This window comes from Ipomoea triloba, chromosome 3 (genome assembly GCF_003576645.1).
Source record: "Ipomoea triloba cultivar NCNSP0323 chromosome 3, ASM357664v1".
Taxonomy (NCBI): domain Eukaryota; kingdom Viridiplantae; phylum Streptophyta; class Magnoliopsida; order Solanales; family Convolvulaceae; genus Ipomoea; species Ipomoea triloba.
This window is the reverse complement of record NC_044918.1, coordinates 17,930,310-17,955,327: the sequence shown is the minus strand read 5'-3', so window position 1 is coordinate 17,955,327 and position 25,018 is coordinate 17,930,310. Positions and strand designations below refer to the sequence as shown.

Genomic DNA, 25,018 nt, shown 5'->3' with positions numbered 1-25,018 from the left:
TTTGTAATTGTTTTAGCTTATAATTAAATGAATGCGTTTCTTTATTATTTTTTTTTATAAAAAAAAAAAACCAAACCCAAAGGATGTCTTTGTCCAATAATTTTATAGCCAATGATATATGCTCATACATCTACCACTCATAACGAAGTTACTCCCTCTAATAGGTTGTCATTTGAAATTTAAAAAAGAAAATAAAAATAGAAACAGATCTATTTAAACTTGTTACATCATGAAGTGACTTTGTTAGTTGTAGTGGTAAATTTAGGAGAACTTAACATTTTTCTAATTTCATAAATGATTAACAAAATATATTTTCTATTAAATTTATTATTAAAGATTTGATTTGAAATTCAAATATAAAAAATAAATAAACACATGTTATTATTTATGATATTTTGTTCAATTTAGTCCATGTGCTTTATAAAGTGATACAATTAAGGACAATAGTTAATAATATTAATATTACAGTTAACTTAGCTTACATGGTGCTAACATCATATCATATCATTATATTTATATTTCAACTCATATATTACTTTATAAATATTTACAATTAATTATTTTTACCACCAATATATAACTTGTTCTTCCATACACAAAGGGAGGGGGAGCTTTTGCCACTTCTTTCTCTATACAAATGATATTTTCTCTCATCTTCTCTCTAACCAAAGCCAATTTTTCCCTATGCTCATATTTTTTATATACACACTCTCTACACACTGTATATAACTATTTGTTCTATCAATTTATTTTTTACATATTAATGTAATATATTGGTGATAAAAATAATTAATTTTAAATATTTATAAAATAATATATGAGTCGGTATATAAATATCATGATGTGATAGTGATGATCTCAGCGCCTCATAAGTTAACGGTAATTTTAACATTGTTAACCATTGTCCTTAATTGCACCATTTTTTAAAGTACAAGGATTAAGTTGAACAAAATATTGATACAAGGACTAAATTAAACAAAGCACTATAGTATATGGACCTCATAGGTACTTTGACCATGTTAATATCATCAACAAGTCTATTCATCAATGTATATAGTAAGAATTGCAAAATTTGCATTCCTTACAATTAGTATCATGTCTCACCTTAACAATGTTCAATTATTATTATTATTATTATTATTATTATTATTATTATATAAATAAAAATAAAATATTATTTAATTACAAAAACATTTATTTCATTTAAAATTTATATTTTGTATTTCTTATATTTACTTTAAATAAACAATTGTAAACATTGTTATTGTTGTGTATGTAACATAAACCGATAATGTAAATATTTTGGATTATTTTGAAATAAATATTTTTTCGAAGACATTTATATCACATTCCAAACTCATTAAAAATGGTGGAATGTGAGACACACTACACACACTTTGCCTCCAAAACACTCCAATATAGAAGTGGTTACCTCTTGTACAGGTAACAGGTAATTGATGAAAATGGCCACAAATTCGTATGCCAAAAGAATAGTATCCTTAGGAATAGCTATCAGGTTTCCATGCACGCCACCTTTCATTTATTTAGCATTTAAGTTTCTCTTTTACTTTGTATTGCTGATTATTTATAGCCTTGTTTATCAGCATGTATCTTGAATATTATTATCAACCATTTAAATTGAAGTTTTATTGAACCCTGAATTTTGTTTATCCTATTGGATTGTCAATTTTTTTTCCTACATCAATTGAGCAGATCCTCTAATATTGCGTCCCAGCGCAACCAGTATAATACCGGACATGTTGAAAAGAATAAATAAAGACAAAGAAGATATTAATAAATTAAATCTCTTGGATAATAGAGTTAGTTCTCTACCACCAAGCTACTCATTAATCTTAATATATAAGTGTAAGAAATAAATAATATTCTTATTCAACTAAAATACTAAAATACGAAGTATAAAATAGGAAAAGGCCTTTAGAGGCAGTTAGTTGTTGCAACTTACTTGTAGTTTACCAAGTGAAATTCATGATCCAGTATTAATGTATTAGATGTTGCAACTACGTATTTGTTAGATTGTCCTAGCTAGTTCTACCAAAAATGAAAATTAATTTTATGTGCTAAATAAACTGCCAATTAGTATTGTAAAAATATATCTAAGACATTTTTTTTTTGCTTACATTAATAACTGATTTTTGTTTTTGCCTTTTCCTATTTTATATTACTAAGCGCCTCTGGATGTCTTTTCCTATTTTATATTTTAGTATTTCAGTAGAATAAGAATATTAGTTATTTCTTACACTTATATGCCAAGATTAATGAATAGCTTAGTGGCAAAGAATTGCTTTTCTTATCCAAGAGGTTCAAGTTATTATTATTAATCAAATTATTATATGCCACCTCACAAAATCTGACATGCACAGACTTAACAGGAAAACTAAACGGTGTCACCAAATAAAAACATTTAATGCTACTTACTGGTATTTCACTAAAAAAATTAATTTCATCTAAGAACTAATTTAAAATAAATGTCAAAATGAAAAATGTGAACAATAAAATTAGAAAAAAGTGTAAAAGAACAATACAAAGAACAAACACTTATACAATTTATACTAACAACACGTACAATTTTCATTCTAATTAAAGACTATCATTATTGACACTTGATTTTAGATATATATATATATATATATATATATATATATATATATATAAAGTCAAACTCTCAGCAACATCAAGATACAGCGCTGGATAAAATGGACTTAGAATGAAGACCATAACTCTAAGGAAAATTTGAGGAAGACATTTATGAGGCAGTTGACCCCGTGTTTTGTTAGAATATAGAAAACACGAAATCGTAATTAAACATTTAGTAATTGAAATAAAAAATTTTAAAAGTAGGTTGTATGTTAGTAAATTGACTTAGGGTCCTTTTGCGAACCTAGAAAATATTTTTTTTGACAATTAACAAGTTTGTGATTGCTATTGACGACTGTGGATTGTTTGACTTGGAGTCCTCTGGTCAAGGTTCTATTGGGTTCGCAACTCGCAAGGTTGGATTGTTGGAGGGAGGACATAGAGTCTTGAGGCGTCGACTTGATGGGGTCCTTTGGAACATATATGGATGCTTTCCAAAAGTTAAGACAATCATCCTCCCAAGGCTTTATTCTGACCATTATCCCATTTTGTTCATGGTTGAGTCTAGATCCTTTAGATTGAAGTAGTCTGGCTTCCTAGAGATGATTATAGGGAACTCTAAAGGTCTACGTGAAAGGAGCGAGGACACAACTTAGTCACTGTTATTATCGATGTCACATTGAAAAGAAAGGAATAGAATGATAAAGTTTTCATAAATATTTGTTATTAAAAATAACTCCTACAAGCCCACATTCTAGATTTCTAGGTATCTAGGAGTAGATTATCACTTTCCACCACCCTATAGGACTTATAGGCAAGGCTTGTTGAAGAGATTAATAGTGTCATGGAATAGGAGGAAGCCCTTTGGTTTCATAAATCTCGAGTTACCTGGAATTGGATGTGATCGGTAATACCACATACTAACATAGATCAATGATGGTCCAACGCAATCGAAGCATGATCTAGACTCTCAAAATTGTTGGGAATTGAGTTTCTAATCTTGCGTTTCTTGTTGCCGGAGATACCACACCAGCGAGAACAAGAAACGCATGTCATACTTGCGTTTCTTGTACATGCGTTTCTTGTTCGTTGTGTTTCTTGTATACATTTTAACAAACACAAGTGACGCTCAAGTCAAGTGCAAGTTGTGTTTCTAACAAGAAACTCAAGCTATAAACACATTTTTTCATCTTTTGTCTAAATTTTAAAAGTTTCTCATTCTTGTCACTTGTCCATGAAAACAACCCAATTCAGTCAAAAATCCATAAATACTACTAGAAGAAGATCGTATATAACTAGTTGAGCAGCAGCCAGGCAGCCAGCTATCAGCAGGCGGGAGCAATATAATTAACAAAAATTGGTTGTTTTCAGACAATAAAAATATAATGGAAAACATTATTAATTTATTGAGTCAAAAAAGGATTCCTTTGTCCTTATGTTTGCTGTTGGAGTATTCCATCGAGAGAAGTCCAACGACCAACTTTTTTCTCCTCATTAGGCAATCGTTAATTATGACTTATTGCCAACCATGCATTCTTTTATTTTAATTTCTTCAAACTAAATTCAATAATTTTTTAGAAACAGTCAATCATATTTTGGTCAATTAGTTGATACTGAATCCTCTACTCTTCTGGCCTTAGCTTAAATATAAATAAATATATAAATAATTAATGAGGCTTTATCATGTTTGGTGAGCATATATTATAATGAAGTCATTCACCCCTTGCATGGCATGGTTACATCATTTAGTTAACTAGTTAATGAACTCTAAATAACCTAAAGAGTCTTGGATTATATTAACTTAACAAGAGCAGGCAAAATCCATAGCTCATAATTGTTTTCAAACAAGTATTAAGTCTATCATTAAATTTATAATATTGATAATGAACACATATTTAATGCAATATTAGTGTATGATCGAAATGTATATATTGACAATGGGGACGAAAAATACTACGCATATTCTCATTTTCTACTCCCGACTACTATTCTCATTCTCAAATTCTTGATGTGAATACTTTTTTGAAGACTCACATGACGCCCGAATTGATCTGATCATAAATTACCACAACTGACTTACCCATTAATGAACTAACAACTTCTTGTTCACTATCAATATATACACTAAAAGTGCATCAAATACTTAGCTCAATAAAAGTTTAATCAAAACTCTGCAAGTTTCAGCATATTGAGAACTGGAAAAGCAAGATTCAAGAAGTTAAATAGGATTTGGGCACCAAATGTAACTAACACAATGATGTATTATCCAAATGAATACTCAAATGAGTAATGTTTTAGTTTTGGCTGCTTTCAGAGAAACAAGAAATGGTTTCCTACAAGTGGTAAAGCTTTCTTGAATCTAAATTCTCTCCCCTCAGGAGGGAGAGAGTCAATTCTTCCTACACAAAAGTAAAAAGCTTTCTTGAATCCAAATGTTTTATAGGCTGAGCTACACAGGCCTGCCTGTCCACTACCAATGAATCACTTCACTAGCAACTTCACAAAAAATATTGCCTGTACACAGAGAATGGGCAAGATTTTCTGCAACAATTCGTCAAAATAAATGTTAAAACTACTAAGTTTCAAATTCTGTGTTGCACCTTTAATGCCAGAGCCTACTGCAAAAGCCATTGCGAGGCCTCTTGCAGGATATGATGTCCGAAAAAGAATCAATCAATTGTCCTGCTAAGCTACCCGGATCATCCATGAGAGTTTGAATGAAGGTGTTCACCACCCGCCTTTCCTGCTCTGTTGATCTCAAACTAAACCAAGTAAGCAACTTTAATCTGAAGTCCTTCTTTATGTGACCCTCGCATTCCAGCCAGCGTATAATCTTTACACAGTACTCAAAGTTTTCGTCAAAGCACCCTGAACCATTCTGAATTTGGATCGGTGATCCATTTATCAGAGTGCTATCAGAGTCATGTGTCTCACCGTTGGTGCTAGCTGCCCTCTTCTTCCGTCCTTCCACCTTAGAATCGACTACTGTCACGTCTCCTGTCTGCGTGTGGTTCCAATTTTGGGAGTCACCGCTCCCATGTGACCCGGCAACACCATTTCTCTCGTTGTCATGAGAGACAGCATCATCTGCCTCAACGGTTTGCCCAATCGTGCACCCGTTATCTTCATCCCTAGAAGAGTCAATAGGAGGGGTTAACTCTTCATTCAAATCAGGAACTGAAGCAACATTTAAGTCAAGCTGCCGAGAAGCAGAAGGTTTATGGTCCTCTTGTACGGTGTTGTTAGGTTTAACATTGTTGCATTCACAAAACTTTTCTATTTCTTCTCCACAGAACCCCTCCGAGCAGCCTTGCTGTTGAGCCCAGGCTAGCCTTAAGATTTTTCCAAGGTCACGGACCTTGAACCCAGAATCCGACTCCACTGCTGTTATAGCCTTGTGGTCTGCATTTGCACTAGAGCTTCCTCCAGTGTCTAGATTCCCCTTCCCGTGATTTCTATCAGTTGGGCTCAAGTTTCTATTCAATATCTCAACACTCTTTGTGAAACACTTAGCCTCGGAGTGTCCCAAGTCACCTGCCTCTGTATATGATACAATCCTAAAGCAGTATTCTGTGCAGGGAAGTAAATTAGATATCAAAACCCTTCTCTGACTTCTTGGAAAGACACAAAGTGGCTCTTTGGTGTAAACGTCTTCTCTATTCCTACAGTACCAGAGCTTGTAGCCTTTGACATCTTCTGACGATGCAGTGGATAGCTCTATCAGCACAATAACAGCTGAAGAAGATGTCACTTCCTCGAAAAGGAACTTGCAGGCTGCTGGCCGTGAACCCTCTGGAAAAAGGCATATCATTACATAAAAAAGCAGCAGAAGAAAAGACACAACTCATGACGATAGCCCACATTCTAATTCAGTATATCAAAACAAAAATTATCTCTATTCCCTAATGCTGGTTTAACTAGACAAGTAATACCTCCGAGGTTAGGGGCAGCACAGGACTTTGTAGCTAGCCATTCATCTGCTTTCTCAATAGCTTGAGAGCAAAGCAATTGGACATCAACTGCAACAGAAAGTCTGCTAACAATGCCCCGGGCCATCTTGGCTGAAACTCCATTCACGGGGCCAACCTCTGTTTCCAATTTTGCCTTGGCTTCTTTAATGATTTCATGTAGCTCTCTAAATCTAGAAGTCCCATCAAGGAGCCTGTAACACAAGTATATTCTATAACAGAGGACATCAACACGGCGAGCATCCTTTGCTATGCTAAGTTGTTTCTTCCAAAACCTGACAAATTCAACCAAAGCCTGGAAAAATAAGCTAGAATTTCAACAGTCAACACATTACAAGCACTTCAAGTTAAATCCATGTCATCATTAGTGGGCAAAGAATTTCTGTAAATGACAATGAGTAATGAGATGAACTACAGGTCATGATCCTGCTACACTAAAATGCGATATGTCATTCAAAACATAAATTATGAGCATTGTTCCATGCCGAAAGAGGATGTGGAGAATGTTAAAGAACTTGATATAGGTCCCTATTGTTCACTTCAAGATAGTGAGAGTAAATCATTAGAGAGAACCCAATTTGGTGAGAGCCTTTAGTGAGGTGGAATGAACTGTTTGTGAGTGAACCAGTTTTGTTGAAAATCCCATCTTATGAGGATAACCATTTGAGATGATATCCTCCTAGAGCTTGAGAGCTTTAGTAAATGCATATTTCTAAATGCAATAGCATTCTTTATTCGGGCTTCAAACTTGGGATTTTTGGGGTTCCGTTTGAGATGGAATTACCACCAATTTGTACCCTCTGAATATTCCTACGCTAGAACTTGTTGATCCTCTCTTTTGGTGTGTTTTTGTTTTCATCTGGATCTGTCTCAATCCTACATTACATCATCCTTTGAGGTTGGGAAGTGCCAAATTGCTTGTTGGCCCATACCACCAAATGCATCCCCCTAAATTGATTCTTATATGAGGCACTATAACTTAAAACGTATATCCTGGCTTTGTCTTTTTGGCTGCAGTCAAGCACATATAGATAACTAAGCATTAGTAAAAAGCTGATAAATCTTGGCAAAGTGACTTTGAACGAAAGATATGTCACACTACGGGGCAAACACAATTCCCCCATGCCTGTTTTTAGCAGTCTCAAATCAGTTTTATGTATCCAGAGGTTTCCCCTCGTCTGTCCTGTTGGAAGTGAGGGAGTGGGTTAAGAGGAGTTACACAAAAGAGAAATTGGGTGAAGGACATACCCCAGTATTCCAGAAACTTTACCACACGAAGCGCAACAATAGCTCCCATCTAGCTGCATTAGTTGTCCAAGATCAACAACCCCTACCTTCCCTCGTTGGATGGCACACTCAATGTGGCAAGTTAATCCACATGATTCTCCCTGACCAGACTCTGAAGCACATTCCAACCAAAGACTTGGATCCTTATTATCATCAAACAAGTGACAAATACAGCAAGAGCACCTCTTACAGAATGTGTCATCTATTGAAATAGAAGCTCGACAAGCAGAATTTTTGCAGATCCATGAATTTGAACATTTAAAATCTGAACACTGCTCTGTGGATGGTGGTATTCGGACGGGGTTTTCCCCTTTCCTCTGCTGCTTTCTTGAAAGATGATCCTTGGGACTAGAAGACGATTTCTTTTGTTCCTGACCCTTCAAAATTTTCTTGCTGGACTTTGGTGGTTGCTCAGACATTTTACACTTGGATGAAGCCAGTTTCTTCTTTTCCTTGAAGCGTTTCAAAAGATCTTTTCTTGTATAACAAATCAGCAATTTTTGGAGTGAATCTGGACAGTTTGATGAAACATTTTTATTTCCATTTTATCACGAGCAAAGATTTTGAAACCTGAAACCAAAGGAAAATGTGCCAGTCAATCTTGCATACCAAATCCAATTCAGCATCATCTATTCATAGCATTTGGAATTCACAAAACGAATTTATCAGTAATTGAACACTTCAATTTAAATATATCTTTTGATGTTATCCAATAGCCAATAGGTTTCTTACATAGAGAACTTATTTGATGACTATTGCATCTGAATCCATACTGTGACAAGCAGTCAAAAGATGGTGAAAGGTAAAAAAGAACTACATAAATCACCATCGTGATGGTGGAAACACAATTGAATTCGCAACCATGCTGTCCCTATGTTTAAGATGCGGAAAAAACAGAACTTTTTTGACAACCAAGCATATAAATGCTCTCAAATGTGATCAGTGGTAAGGCGTGGCTAAGATACATAAGATCTGATAATGATAACAGAAGATCAAATACAACCAAACACTATTTTGTCCTGTTGCATGCAATTTAGTTATCAGTTTCAGAGTTAAGATCCAATGGGGCTAGGCTAGCAAATGAGGTTTTTCTTGCATTCAACTGTTTAAGTTTAAAAGAGACATTATAAAAAATCAAGGGGAGATAGAAAGCAAGCACAGGATAAACTATAGAAAAATAGCAAAACACTGAATGCAGATTCCATCCAGGATGACACTAAATAGATGATATTCAAGAAATATCTTCTATTCAAACGAACAAATCAAATAACTTTGTCATCAGGAAATGACCAGCAGAAATGTATTTGTTTCCCACCTTGTTAGTTAAAACACATCCATGCTAATGGAAGATTGATTTTCAACTCTGTGGGCAATAAAAAAAGAGTATCTAACTTAAAGGGGATTACAGTTAAAGAGAAACCAATCATCCTTTAAGCAAGTACAGAATGAGCATGAGATTACGTAATACTGGAAGCATACCACAAACGAATCAACACAGAACACCTTGATCATAAACGGAATGGATTACGAGTGGATTAACTCAAAGACAAATGCTAGAAGAACACCCATATCACCAGATCTCAAATAATAATGCCAGATCTAGAAATATTGAGGGTTTCACATTACATCAATCTGAATGCCTTGTCTTTTCATCGATGAGAGTAGTTAACAATCATGCCTGTATAAATAGTTGATGATTTCCTTCTAAACTTTGACAAGTTAAATCCTAAATTCCTAATGGTATTGGGCTGAATTCCTCGAAATATGATCCACCTAAAAAGCCTAGAGGCATGATCCAATAACATGAAAGATACTAGTTTTTACCAATCCTATAACTTTAATGCACATGAGAAATCTCCATCATTACATCTCAAAGTTAACAATAAAAATCACCAGGAAAAGGAAAGGAAAGATTACTTCAAACAATTGCACCATTTACAAGAGCCAGTATCATTCACATAATAAATGCCAGTATCGTTGTAATACTCTGAACTTATCCTTGAAGCATGTACTGAGGAAGATTCATGTAAGTGGGCATCTAAATGTAAATAAATAATAAGGCTTTACCAAGTAAAACGACGTATACACAAACCAGCTGTTCTCTTATTTTAGGCAAGAACAGTAATGACCCATGCATGAAATTAATATCATTTCTCCTCTTTTAAAGAAAGACAAACTAAAAAAAGCATGAAATTGATAAAAGCTTATCTTCTCATATATTTAAACTTTAGGGAAACATGGGGCCTACTTAATGTTTCCACATATTATGTTTTAAAGTTTCTTTATCATCCATAGGGAAAAGAACTGTAAATAGGTAGTTTAAAGACCTTGCATGGCTCATATGGTGCCATAGAACCAGTCAAATTTTAAGCCACTCTCCACCACAAAGCACAAAAAGGGTTGGTTTCATCTCCCATTTTCTACAACCCCTAGTTTTATGAGAAACACTTCAGAACTGAGATGAGAAGTATCAAACCTCAAGCCAATGTAGGTTGAGGAGGAAAACATCCTCAATATCTTACTTGATTTATTAAATCAAAAATTTGGTAAAATAAAGCATGCAATCTATATTCCAATTACATGAAAAAAGGAAACAAAAGAGGGTATCAAAACAATAGGGGACTTTTGCTTTTATAGAGAGAGAATGCATGTAAGTGTAATTGCAATGCCAAGGCTAAGACTGTTTAAGGATATCCTTGCACAAGAAGCTAAAATAATCGGAGAAAACTAGAGAAGAATCAACTTGATTTTCTTTATTCAAGAATCAGCTAGATATCATACTTAAAAGCCACATGCACCAGGAAGGATTTGAAGGAGCAATCTATACAACCCAAAGAACATTAAACCAGTAATAAATGTTGAATACTTGTACAGAAGTGGATTGAGCAAGTCAGTGTAGAGAAACAAACTATACATGTTAAAGTTCAAGTTCAAGAAACAGGGGACACTGCAAAGGCTGCCTGAGGAAACATCAAGGGAAATGTTTTATAACATACAAGAAACAACAACATGAGGAAACATCTCACCTTTAGCAAGAAATCTATCTTCCACATCCAAGTTGTGAAAGGCAGTTAGAAGTGCTGATGAAACCCTCCCAGCTGATCTGTGTTAAAAATCATTTTTGAAATAATTCTTGACATAGCAAAATAAGGTGTCAAGCTATGCATATATCCCATGTAATGTAAAAACAATAATCTTTCTCTACAAACCACTTCCAATAAGCACATACATATTGCATGAAGAAGAAAATAAAAAATAAAAACTTTGGCAACAATTGACTAAGACACTTTTTTCCTATCTCTCCCTATATGTAGAATTGTAGACTACAGTAAACTTGCATGGTGCTTCTAAACTCTATTACTAAAACCTTCATTTGTTGTAATCTTGATGTAACCATGTCCTGTCTGCATTCAACAAACAAAAGTAACTCACTTGAATTATTTAAAATGCATGCAACCATGTCAGATATGGTGCTCCTGAATCTGATTATCATTGCCCTCTATTCCATGGATACATATGTAACTCTCTATGATTTTCAAAGATATGAAACTGAAACAAGTATACAACCTCCAAAAACTTAGTAGCAGTATGTGCATGTTCTTGAGATTATTAAAGCTCAATTTGACATATAAAAAAGCAAACCATCATTCCCAAGAACCACAAAAAATCTCTCTTTTTTTAATCTCTTTTTCACTGGGAATGGTATTTGACGGAAGAAGGGAGAAAACAAGTCAACAAAATAGCCCAACTAATTGGCTAAAACAAACAAGAAATATAAAAGCACAAATACGATTAGTAATCACATCCATTGTTATACACTCCAATAAAAAAAATGACATTTAGCTAAATACTGGAAATTCAAGAACCCAAAACGAAAATATAGAAACAACCCGATAAAAACAAAACATCAGCGCACCCACATTTGGCATTTAAAGCAGTCCCCCACATACAGAATTTAGACATTGCCCAAAATCCCTGAAAACCCATACCAGCAAACTCCATACTCCCCTCATGGCATCGTCGCAATCAAGCTTATCCCCGGCGTAAATATAAAACACATATATTACCCACACAAAAATCCAAACTTTCGAAATAATCAATAATATTCACAGTATGGAAAACCCAGTCGCAGATCTGAACCCAGAAACATTCTACACATCCAAATTCAAAGAAGCGCACGTATAATATATGATGTCAAACCCGGAAAAATTCGAAGAAAAAAATATACCTGTGGGAAGGAAAGAAACAGGGAGAGAAAACGACTAGGGCTTCTACGCAGGGGAAGGAGAAAAGGGGTTATGGGGTTTCATTCTGGAGGGTAACGAACGAATGAAAAAACAAAAAACAAAAAAAAATCTTTGAAACGAAAGCTTTCTTCTCTCTTTCGCTGTTTTTGTTTGGAGTGTTAGTTGGGGACTTTTCTTGTTTCTGCTGCGTAATTGAACGCTGATTGGAGCTGAAGCGGCGAAGCGTCACGGGCGGGAAAGGCGCGTGGGTAAACGGGATCAGCTGGAAAAGCGTAGTGGTTGATTCTTGGCGTTGGAAGTACCAGGACCACCTGTCTGTCTCTGCTTTGTTCGTGATCATCACGCGTTGTTTTCGCGCGTAAAGATAAGATTATCTGGATATGTCTCATTTTTCTTTTAAATTATTAATTGCTCGTTTTAGTTATTATTCCGTATTAGTGTATTACGTAATAAGATAGCCCCCCGACCCCATTTTTCGCCAATATCCCAAATGGGGAATATATATTAGGTCACCCTTTAATGTTGTATATGAATACGGTGGAGAAGATTATGAGGGGGTGGTAATGTGATAGATTCGCATCTTATACCATAGTGTCACATGTGTGTGTGAACGCCTTACAGATTCTTATTGATCAAATGTGTCAGGTCGAGTCAATATGAAAATGTAATATTTATAAATGAAAATGTAATACTAATCAGAAATAAAATATTTATTCATCTTGACGTGACCCGTCCCACAAACAATGATCCATCAAATTGTCTCACACAAGTTTTTGTCCATGTTATAATGTTGCTATAGCGGGAGAGTAAAAATGTTGTATCGGGTATATTTATAATTGATCATATCAATTTATGTATACTTATATTAGCCGGTGATATATGTAGACTGTGTGCAATTTGGTTTACAAATTGTAGATAATTAGTCAGTTGGCATCAATCGATTTGATAGTGAACAAAATTAGAGCAGAAAAATCACAGTTCATTAATTTCAAAATTTCTTTTTCTTTGTATTTAAAAAAAAAAAAAAAAAAAAACTAAGATAATATCATATTGCCTAAATGAGAACGATAGAATTACTCATGTAGTCGTCTCAATAAAAATCACGCCTTACATGAAATATAATAACTGATTGATTACTAAATTACAAGATTTTTTTTTGTTGCCAATAAATCATACATTTAATATGACGAAATTTTTATTAACATAACCATAATATCCCAAGTTCGACTTCATATAAGAGTTGTCTATTAACTTTATCGGTTTGAACGCATCTTTTGCGTTTGTGCGGTTAACACAAAATCATACCTTAAGCATTAAAATGACGCACCTTAAATACACAAATTACGCACCTTAATCACACAAACAAAACACCTTAAGAACACAAACCACGCACTTTAAGCATTAAAATGGTGCACATTAAGTACACAAATCACGCACCCTAAGCATTAAAATGACGCACCTTAAGTACACAAATCACGTACTCACCTTAAGCACACAAACCACGCACCTTAAGAACCTTAAGTTTCAGCAACTCACGCATCTTAAGCATATAAATCACGCACCTTAAGCTTCAAGTTGGCGCACCTTAAGTTTCAACAACTACTCACATTAAGCACACAACCCACGCACCTTAAGCAAAAAAAATTAGTCACCTTAATAAGGAAAACTACACACCTTAAATTTGACATAGATGCAAAAATTACCAAATTGCCACCGTATTTTTTTTTTATTTTGTTAATCTTGGACGTTGATTTAAGTAAGATCAATGACTCAGATTTAATCGCATAATCGCACGTGACACACCAACCGCACGGGAACTAAATTATATATATATATATATATATATATATGATTTTGCATACTTACATCTCAATCAAAGTTATATCATTAATTTATGTTCATGTTTTTAAACCATTTTGTACATTGTGTTTTTAGATTAGTACTATACAATTTTTTTAAGACAAAAATACACTTGCCGTTATAACTTTCGTTATTTTTTCCATTAACTTTATCATGCAGATGCATCCATCATATATTTTCTTAAAGCATCCACACTAGTGGATTTTTGTTGGTTTTTTGTGGAGCCCATCGTGAGGTGGATGTGAGAGAATAAGGAAAGAAGCAAATTTTAACTCCTACAAGAAATGATTTTTTTTGGGTTTCAAAGAGAGAGAAAGAGATGATACTACTGACAATGTTGTTTTCCCTTTTTTCTTATATTTTCTCTTTCACACTTTCTCTCCTGTGGCTTCTAAAAAATTGTGCAAAAAAATGAATGCTCTTATATTCTTTAATGATAATAATATTTGTAGACATTATATATTGAATTAGTATAATAAATAATTTTTTATTTAAATTTTAATTAGTAAAAATTTATTAGTACTTTTTTAAAATATAAATATTTAGCATATATTTTTGCACATCGCACATATAAAAGACTAGATATAATATAAACATGAAACATATAATAGTCTATAATAAACTCATAATAAACTAAAAAGTTTTCAGTATGACATGTGATTTTGTTATATATAGATGCAGTGTATGTGTATGTACCACATCACACGGCTGAACTATGTGATTTTGTTATATATAGATGCAGTGTATGTACCATATCACACGGCTGAACTATATGCTTTGATTTCACATTTTGCACGCACTATAAGTTGAATGGACCATTTCTCAAGAAGCAAAGTCGACGTTGACAATTAAAGATTTCTACGCGGAATATAATATGCATAAAATATAGAGTTAATTCCAGTAATGGTCCTCCGACTATATTGATTTTCCAAAATTAGTCCCCGACTTTCAATTTGGACAATTTAGGTCCCTTGAGTTTGTAATTCTTTTCAATAATGATCCTTCCGTCAAATGAAAGTGAAGTTAACGTTAAATTAAGGGGTAAAATCGTCCTTTCAACTGCTTAGTGAATAATTCACGGTCTTTCTCCTTTCTTCCGGTCCCGCCCCGCTATCAACTTGATCGTCCACGACGCCATCTGCAAAAATTCGTCATCGTGAAATTCTTTGTCGTTTCGATCACGCTGAGGAGGTGGTGGGGCACGTCTCTCCTTCTCTGTGATCTTGTTCATCACTAATTCCATTCCCTGGTACACTTGCATTTTATCTGAGTTCACCACCTCCGCCGAGAACCGGGTGGCCAGGTCGATGGAGAGTCTTGATTTTCCGGCGAGTGGGTCTCGGGAAGCCCCCCAACACAACCAACGACACCAGCGACATCCACCTCAATGTAATCGACACGTTCAATGCCCTGACCGAGACGCCGCAGGATTTCGCCACTTTCACTTCTGTGTTTTCGTCTAAGCCCAACTACGACTTCTTCTACTGCGGTTCATCTCTATACTGCAATTTGAGCCGTTAGAGAGTATGAGAATTTGTTGGAATTGTGCACAGTAGTATAGCAAGGAAAAAGGAAAAGATAGGAAATGTTGTATTGATGAATGTAGAATGGAAGCTTACAATATGAAGTTGGAAGAAGTACAGTGCAGTGTGTGTATATATATGTACAGGAAGGAGAAGGACATGGACTAACAAACTCTAATGCCCTTCACCACCTTCTTCCTCCAACAGAATGGATGGCGTACCGCATGATTTCGCCACTTTCACTTCTGGTGATTGATAAATCGAAATGGCTGTTTCTTTCGGAATTTGCATATTTAAATTTCTCGTGTTAGAAACATTTTTCTTGCAACATATTTCAGGATTTTAGATAATTCTAAACCTTGTCCAAAGTGCAAGCTGCCAATTGAAAAAAAAATCAAGGTTGCATGCACATCTCCCTGTAAATTTGTGTTTTGCTGGTAAGTTCATTTTTTTAGACGATGAAATCCTGTTGTTATTAAGGTCTGCAGGCTCTGCCTAGGTCCATGGTCGGATCACGATGAGAAAACAAGTGACTTCTATGCATGCAACCGTTATGAAGTAGCAAACCAATATGGAGCAGTAAGATTCTATAGTTTATATAATTCATTAATGTACATTTGCTATTTCTATAACAATAAAGATCGCTTGCTGCAATTTGATGATGCTGAAAAGCCAAGAGAGATGGACAAAAAAGATCGCTTGCTGCAGTTTGATGATGCTGAAAAGCCAAGAGAAATGGATAAAAACTCTTTGGATAGATATACACATTACAATGAGGGTACGAGAATGGGTGGTGTACGACAAGAAATCCCATTTTGTGTTCTATGACACCGGCGGCGTACACCCTGCCGTGATGGAGGTGCTCCGACCATGGATGGAGAAGGGATATGTGATATTACAGACGTGAAGGAGTAGGAGGAGCAGTGCGACGTGCCCCACCACCTCCTCGGCGTGATCGAGCCGACCAAGAATTTCACGGCTACGAAGTTTTGCAACATGGCATCATGGACGATCAAGTCGATAGCGAGGCGGGACCGGAGGAAGGGAGAAAGACCATGAATTATACACTAAGCACTTGAAATGACGATTTTACCCTTAATTTAACATTAACTTCCCTTTCATTTGACGAAAGGATCATTATTGGAAAGAATTACAAACTCAAGGGGCCTAAACTGTCCAAATTGGAAGTCGGGGACTAATTTTGGAAAATCAATATAGTCGGAGGACCATTGTTGGAATTAACTCTAAAATATAGAAGATGCAAATTTTAGCATCAACTTGACAATGATATACTGTGTATGCATATATGTGTATCGAAACTTATTTGGTACTCAAGAAGCAAAGTCGACGTTGATGCTTTGTCAAGAAAAAAAAATACAAAAATCATCAACGTTAATGCACGAAAAGTAATTATCGCCTTAGAAAATGATAAACATGTTTCAAAAATGAGCCCTCATGTTCCGAAGGAATGATCCAATGAGTAGAGCGTGATTCTTATATATGAATTTACGAGTTTAATGTCTCGTGCGAGGTAACTCAAGTAATCACCAAATCAATGCTTAGTTAGTTGTAGTCCTACTTTCAACGACAGTGTCATAGTCGAGAACCTGAGGAGTAATTGGGGCGCATAAGTGTACATGCGATGAAGGAATAGGAAAATCTGTGTGATAAAAAAATGCATAGTCATAGGAGCAAGAGAGGTTATTTAGTGTACACTCTGAAATAATGAGTGTGAATTTTCCTCGTAACCTAAAATCAAAAGAAAAATTGATCTTTAATTTCATTTGTATTTATATTATATGAGTGCAATAGTGTATGCAATATAATTGAAATGAACATGAAGACGCAACTAAATATGTTTGTTTAATAAATTCATCCATCATATCCAACGTGGAAGAAAGAAAAAAAAAAAGAAAAAAAAAAAAAAGAATACTCGGTTTCATATTGTTGATTTTTTTTGGGGTGCTTGGTTCATATTGTTGATGTAACAGCTATAAGATAGTTAATTGCAGAACTTTATTGTAAAGTATTTATTGCTTACAAATTGGCCACTGGATCATCGAATATTATGCAGGCGGCGGCCCATTTTTTTTTTTTTTTCTTGTTGGGTTTCTTTAATTAAAAAATCTAATCTAAAAACATAATAAGTCTATATTCCTCATTTATGTCCATGTTTTAAGTGCTAACTATTTTGTATATTGTGTTTTTAGAGTTGTACTATACAAATTTTTGGACAAAAATACCCTTACCGTTATAACTTTTGTTATCTTTTCCATTAATTTTATCATGCACATGCATCTACCTTATCATTTTTTTATATTCTTTAATGATAATAATATTTGTAAACATTATATAATAAATAATTTTTTTATTTAGATTTTAATTAATAAGAATTTGTTAGATATTTTTTAAAATATAAATATTGGGCATATGTCTTTGCGCATCGTGCATGGAAAAGACTAGTAAATAAATAAGAGTCAAATAAGTTATTAAACTGCCTGCGATAATATAATTAGACTACTGAATTTAATTGCATAAAATAAGTTATGCCCTATTAATTAAGGATTCAATTGTAATTTTTAAATTCAGTGCTTTAATTGCATTATTGTGTGCAGTTTAATTATCTATTTGATCTTATTTCATTAAAAAATAATAAAACCCCATAATTTTTAGTGTTATTTAAGTGCATTGATTTCAAGAGAAAATTTGGTCAAATTTGCCACGTAAAAAATAAGGTTGAATGAGACGAACGCTTTACACGCACTTTTAGGATGCATTGGGATAGAGCCATAGAAGGCGTATTTAGTTTTGTAAAAGTATATTTTTTCCATTATATTATGTCTTTTAAAAAAATCAATTTAGACCCTGTATTTGAAAAGTTCTAACTATACTATGTTTTTTTTTTTTTAAATTGTACAACTAACGAATTAGTAGTTTATTTGTCGGTTTAGATTTAAAAAAGAATATGTAAATGGCTTTCTTTTAACAAAATAATTAAATTGTACATATAAAAGATTTTTATATTGTCTATATAAAAAGTTAGTAAATAATTTATTTAGATCAAATGAAAAGAAAAGGATATAATTAAAAAAAAATTAACAAGAAGGTAAATGAGAGGCCAAACTTACAACGTTTGGAATCCAAAGGTGTGTTTTATCCTCGTATTAATTAAAACAAAAGGGACTTCGGCTGGTGAAGGAGAAGGGGGGCGGGGGCATTGGGGCAAGGCGGGAGAACAAAGTGCTCATGTTGCTTGATTAAGAAGTGGTGACATCCTCAAAGACTCAGCTCTGATTAGGGTCTCTCAACACTAATCACGGATTGTAAGAAGCTTATCTCTCTTTACGATATCACAACGATCTCTCACACCCTAAGAGAGGATAACATATGTGCCGATCTTGTAACCAACTTGAGTCAAGAAAGAGACTAGGAACTATGATATGGATTGACCCGCCAAATAGCATGGGAGGAACTCTTCAGGTTAACGTCTTAGGAGTGACCATTTAAAAAATAAAATGAACACCGTTTAAAGGATCCTCTGTAGCACAAAAAAATAATAATAAATTTACAAATTCCTAGAAAATGATTTAACTTAAAGTTTTGAAAACTTGGTTTGAAGGTCTAATTGTGGGTTATAGGTTTTGAAATTTGACTTTGATTTCGATTGGAGTTGTTCAAATTTGGAATTGCACATTTGTACCCGTGCTTGGGGGTTGGTTTGGTTTGTTTGATGATGCATCCAAATTTTATTAGTGGTGCAAATGACCGACTTTCTTGGTGGAGAATTCATTGGCATGCGTTTTCAAGTTTAATTCCACTCATCAGACAGTATATATGCAATTAGTCACCGTCCACTCGCAATTAACACCGTACATGCAAAACGTTAATTTCATTTACAAAAAACCTACCATCACTCACTATTTAAATGAAATTTATATTATACCCGGTAAAGGATCATAATAAGTAAACTTAACTAATTAAGTGGTTAGACTATAACTAATCGACTTAAATCAAGAGTGTTAATAGATAACTCTCACAGTAAGTTGAACTTAAAACATTGTAGTTACTAAGCTGTCTGACTAACTTGAATGACGTTACCTCGTATATGCAATGCAAATATAAATTATCTTTTTTGAGTTATATTATAACATCTCTAGAAACAAGCCTTAAATAAAATTTCTCGTGCGTTGCACCAATATCTCAGACAGACTCCACTCAATTTCTCATAACACGATGGACGAATTTTGGAAACGGATCACTGAAACCCAAAAAAAAGGCTACCCTTACAAAGTTTATGTGCAACATAGAAAAAAGGTATTGCTGAATGGAAGCGATTAGGCATATAACATTAGAGCCATTACGTAGTACAAACAATAAACATAAAGCATATATACAACAAATGCATTGTCAAATCTGCTATCATAGGCAGCTAGATCTTTTGATTACATTTAACTTAATTTATCAGTACATAATACATTCTGCGTCCACTATTATGCGGAAATTATTTCACAGGCTAATTAAAATCCACAACAGATGAATCACCTGCAAGGATAAAAGTGGTTATCAGTGGATTTACCATAGAAAATCAAGCTGTTGTTTATCAGCAGAACAACAATAGTAGCCAAGCATATATGCATTCATTTCATATGCGATTCTAAGATGGTCGTATACTCCATGCAATTCTATCCTTTTCTTTGTCGAAAGTACCATGGAGGGTGAGTACAACTCCACCCCCGGCATGGTAGAAATGTAGAATTTACCTTCATTCCTAATATCAACCACAAACCCCGTGCATGTTGTGTGTGTGTGTGTGTGTATACACACACACCCCGATTATCAATTTCCCTGACCATAAGACTGTTGGTTCAAAAATCACAACGTAAAGCCAGGCTGTTTTTTCTGACAAAAATAATTATGTCTCTTCCTTCACAGAATGCTTTTAAGTAAGGCTAAGAAACTTCAAACAAGATGTGTTCTTAGACTCGAGTATGAAGCCCCGGCCCCTCTGCCTTTACAAGAGAGCTCTGGCTGTTCTGTTCACATTGCCCATTAAATATTCATCTTCTACTCCATGCGAAATATTAGTATACTATTTTTAGTTTATTTTAATGTTATTTATTAATACTATGTTACCTCGGCTTGTTAACCATTAACTTGGTTCCTTTTATGGTCTGACATTCAGAATGCATTCAATAACTATAAAAATGAAATTGTGAAAGCTATATTTGTCAAATGCTAGAGGGACATCAAGAAGTTCAGGAAATGTTCACTCGGAAACTATAGTGACAGATTTCAACTAACAACGGGTTTTCAACACATCGCAATACTCCTAGTACTGTAAATGGAAAAGAACAGTCTCTAATTTTCTAGTACTGTCAATCAATGTCGCATCAATCACAGATTTGCAATCTAAAAAGTTGACGTGCTAAAATTATTTCGCTAGTTTCTTATTCAGATTTTAATAGCAATATTAGTTCAATACAGCTACATCAAGTTGAATCTTTTACGGTGTATCATGTAACAGAAACTGTTGTATGTTAGTTGGATGAGGTAATATACATCAATCGACAAAGAGCAAATGCTAAATGGCTAACCACTGGAAGAGAAGACTTCAATGTCTGAAAAATAGAACTAAGGAAGAAAATGCGTTGAAATAGCTAGTTAGTCCAAATAACTAAAGGTACAAAGAATAAACGGCAATGGTTTTGCACACACATATACAATAATACACTATAATAATTCATCCACACAAAAGCTAAAAAAAAATACTCTGAATCACAACAAGCAACTATATGCTTTTTGAATATTAATTATTTCATTATCTTCCTACTTTTTGTCAACTAAGACCCTTAGAATAATTATACACAATGGTCCACCAAAACATTTTGCAAAAACCAAAACAGCAGCTAAGCATAAATTAAAGGTCATGGATAAAAGAACTGATTTGTTTTAATTTTTTTTATTTTTTTTTTGTATTTGAAACCAAAAAACCCCAACCAAGATTTATACACACACATACATACAATACATAAATAAATAAATACACACAGAGAGACATTTGTGTATTTACAAATGTATAAGCAGCAACAATTAGCTGGCATCATCATGCTTGTCCAGTAGTAATGACAACAGACTGTCCAACTAACAAACCCAATATGCTCCACTAATTGGGGAACAAAGAAAAGTAAAGACATTAGAAAACCACACATAATTGGAAGAGTGATAATTCAGTTATGTAGTATGTACAGACAGTTCACCACATGCTATGCATCACCATACTTTTTCCTCTTCTAAAAAAGGAAAATCCATGAAACTTTGACTCAACTTGGATACTCAATCTAGTTTAAAAGTAAAATTCTTTAAGAAGTAAGCAAGCACACTGCACATACAATTAATTTAGCTGTCATCAACAAAATAGCAAGTTCACCCTCATAACAACAAAGTCTAAAAAGGGCCATACTTTTTCAAGAAAATCAAGAAAAAAATTGCCTTGAACTCTATAAATTGGATTAAGGGTATAGCTTGGTTAGCAATGACTTGATTTAGGGGATCTCAAGAGTTGACTTCCCAGTTTTAACAAATTCAATAAAGGTGAGAAATTTTCTCATGGGGTAAAGACTAAAGAGGCCACATAACATAAACCACATTAAAATTTTCTTAAATTTTTTGTTCCAGAGCTCATAACTTTAGCATTTCTCACTAATAAAGTTTAATCTTGAAAGTAAACCTAAATACGTAATTCTTCACAATAACACATATATACACTACAAATTTAGTAATTCAACTGAAATTTCAGAAAGTAAAAGCAGATTTGAAAGGAACTAAAAGTTAAGGGGAGCAAAAGACAGTACATACCCTCAAGAAGAGGAGCGCTTGCCCTCACACTCAGGGCTCTCGTCGAAATTCTTGGAAGGGTATTTGGCGGTGACCATTCCAACCTCGAACACCAAGTTGTCGCCGCTGGATCTGATTCCGGTGATGCCCCACCACTTGAAGAAAGCCTTGACGCTGATCCCGTCGAGCTCGGCGATGCGATTTTCGACGATTTTCCCGGTGATTTTCTTCGAATAAGTCGCCAGGTAGTTATCCGGCGGGAGAGTGATGCGGCACTTGTCGTCAAGAAACAAGACGAAGCTGCCGGTGGTCTGGTTAATGCTGTAACCTCGGACGCTTGTCGGGAGAAGCCCGATGGGAAATCCGTACTTGATTAGCTCGCGGTGAGCCTCGGATGGAGCCGCTTTCGGGGTCTGATCCGGGTCGGAGCGGGAGAGAGTGAAGAAGACGGCGAGGGCGATAAAAAAGAAGAGCTGCTTCGCCATTTTCGTGTTGCGAGTATCAGTGTGCGAGAGAGAAGAAGGAGAAGAAGATTTTTTATGGATGAAATGAAAGAGAGATTTGACTACGTAATGACTCCCGTTATTGTCGCCCAACTACTTCGTCGAAAACATACTAATCCGTACCCAATGGTTATCATTTTATTTTATCATAAATTGAAGTAAGGTAGTAATTCTCAAGTTTGAATTCTCAATAACGGAGGAGTGGCCGGGGTCCATTGGGCCAAGAAGTGATGGTCCAGAAATTAATTTGATCCAAAGAAGAGCGTGGAAATGATAAATACTGTGAGCTCTTTATTTATTAAGACCCAAAACTATATGGCTCTTGAAAGTTGAAATGGACTACAATTATGTGTTGGGCCTAATATGACTATAGATTTCGGCACATTCATCGATCAATCCTTATACCATGGACCATTATCCATTGCAAATTAAAGTAGATCATTTATATATTTTTTTGAGGAAAGTAGATCATTTATATATAATTTTTTTTCTTCGCTATATTGAAGATTCATTTAATATATATATATACTAAAAATTTATTTATTTTTATATTAAAAGCTCATATTACAATGTGTATCATCATGATATGGTATAATTTGTTTTGATCAACTAATTCTGGAAGCTTCATATTTTCATAATTTCATACTTAATTACTTTCAGACATTATAGTCATCTCAATACATAATATTTGCATTAAATTCAGACTAATATATACATACAAAGTTAAATTGCTATCAATTTTTGGAGCTTTCACAAGCATTATTATTGAAACACAAGCTAAACTTCCTCGATTCTTTAACATCATATGGCCACTTGAAATTTACATACAAAATTAACTTCAATATATAAACATGAGAAGGATGCATATATGAATTAAGTAAGGTGAGGAGCAGTGGTCCAAAGCTGGGCATTTTTAACCTTTGAAACACTCTCCAACACTTCGAAAGGCACAACATCACCTATCACCACTACCATCTTCGTTTCCATGTCTATTTGATATGAACTCACTCCTGCATCATTTTTTTTTAAAATCATATATTTGCACATTATTAAAAAAGAATAAAATCTAATTATGCATGTAATTAATATATAATATAAATTAGTTTATAGTAATAGCCATACCTTCCATCTTGGAGATATGTTTCTCCACTTTCTTTGCACAGCTTTTGCAGTGCATGGAGACCCTTAGCACCACTGTCTACATGGTTTAACAACATAATATAATTAAGATTAGCACACTTTAATTTCCCTTAGCTTATTGTCATAATAATCATGTTTTTTCATTACTTTATCTAGCTTCCAACTAATTACAAGGGAAAAAAGAGCAAAATTGGTTTATATTATTATACCTCTCTTGTGTAGTTTATGAACTAGCTAGTAGGTTTACCCAGTGCACACCCTCAATTAATGGATGCGGGTTTCCCTCCTATGGAGAAATAGGAAGAAAAGACAGAAGAGTGGAAGCCATGTATATATTTACCTTAGGCTTGAGGTGAAAAGCCAAGGTGGGAGGTCCTGCAACAACATCCTTCAACTTGACCACCTGCCCTGCTACTTTAGGACTAATGAAAGGCTTCTTCTCAAAATCATCTGGACTGTCAAAACCATTGCTGCAAAAGCAAGACCCTGACGATAATGATGATCCAGAAAACAGGCACAAAGAATCCAACGCCTTGCCAAAACTGAGCCTCCCCATCTTGATGATCAAGATTATCAGAAATTAAGCCTAACTCTGATCTGGTGGGTTCAAGAAGAGAAGAAGCTAATTAAGGTGCATATATAGTGTGAAATGAGAAGGGCAAAGGTCAATTTTGTGTCACTAAATAAGCCATCCAAAATGGGATGGAGTCAAAGCAACAGCCAATACTAGTGGGCTCACTTTTGTCTAGGGAACAAAAACTAGATCTTGTCATGTGATGAGAATGGAGCTAGCTAGGTCTAGTAAATAAAACTAAAGTTTTTTATTTGGGTGGGGGCAGTAGTGCATGCATTCTTCAGACTCTTCAACAATTTCTGTTGAGAATTATATTAGTAGCTTGGTAGAAATGAGCTGAGGTTTCTTTTGATGATAACTATATATATATATATATATATATATATATATATATATATATATATATATGGCAATTAAATGGAAGAGGAAATTGCTGCATAAAACAAGGATCTTGTAGAAGAAGGCCCTCTAAACTTGTCATGATATG

The 25,018-nt window shown here is 34.4% G+C and overlaps 3 protein-coding genes across 4 annotated transcripts; all 3 read right to left on the bottom strand.

The window, feature by feature from the left end:
- Positions 1-4,836: 4,836 nt before the first annotated feature.
- Positions 4,837-12,271, bottom strand: LOC116012648 (VIN3-like protein 1). 2 transcript variants are annotated; one of them, XM_031252271.1, is made up of 5 exons: positions 12,079-12,271; positions 10,877-10,953; positions 7,812-8,420; positions 6,528-6,838; positions 4,837-6,387 (listed from the first exon to the last, which is right to left on the bottom strand). In XM_031252271.1, exons 3-5 carry the CDS (start codon positions 8,267-8,269, stop codon positions 5,198-5,200), a joined length of 1,959 nt encoding a protein of 652 aa, XP_031108131.1. In that variant the 5' UTR covers positions 8,270-8,420; positions 10,877-10,953; positions 12,079-12,271; the 3' UTR covers positions 4,837-5,197. The 2 variants fall into 2 exon arrangements, with proteins under 2 accessions (XP_031108131.1, XP_031108132.1); XM_031252272.1 differs by having other exon boundaries at positions 10,877-10,948.
- A 7,526-nt stretch (positions 12,272-19,797) lies between these two features.
- On the bottom strand, positions 19,798-22,913 carry LOC116013718. The gene is made up of 2 exons (XM_031253618.1): positions 22,336-22,913; positions 19,798-20,022 (listed from the first exon to the last, which is right to left on the bottom strand). The coding sequence occupies exon 1, from the start codon at positions 22,797-22,799 to the stop codon at positions 22,338-22,340; it is 462 nt and encodes a 153-aa protein (XP_031109478.1). The 5' UTR covers positions 22,800-22,913; the 3' UTR covers positions 19,798-20,022; positions 22,336-22,337.
- A 632-nt stretch (positions 22,914-23,545) lies between these two features.
- Positions 23,546-24,546, bottom strand: LOC116011700 (heavy metal-associated isoprenylated plant protein 7-like). The gene is made up of 3 exons (XM_031251101.1): positions 24,298-24,546; positions 23,940-24,015; positions 23,546-23,827 (listed from the first exon to the last, which is right to left on the bottom strand). The coding sequence occupies exons 1-3, from the start codon at positions 24,511-24,513 to the stop codon at positions 23,691-23,693; spliced, it is 429 nt and encodes a 142-aa protein (XP_031106961.1). The 5' UTR covers positions 24,514-24,546; the 3' UTR covers positions 23,546-23,690.
- Between the last annotated feature and the right edge of the window lie 472 nt (positions 24,547-25,018).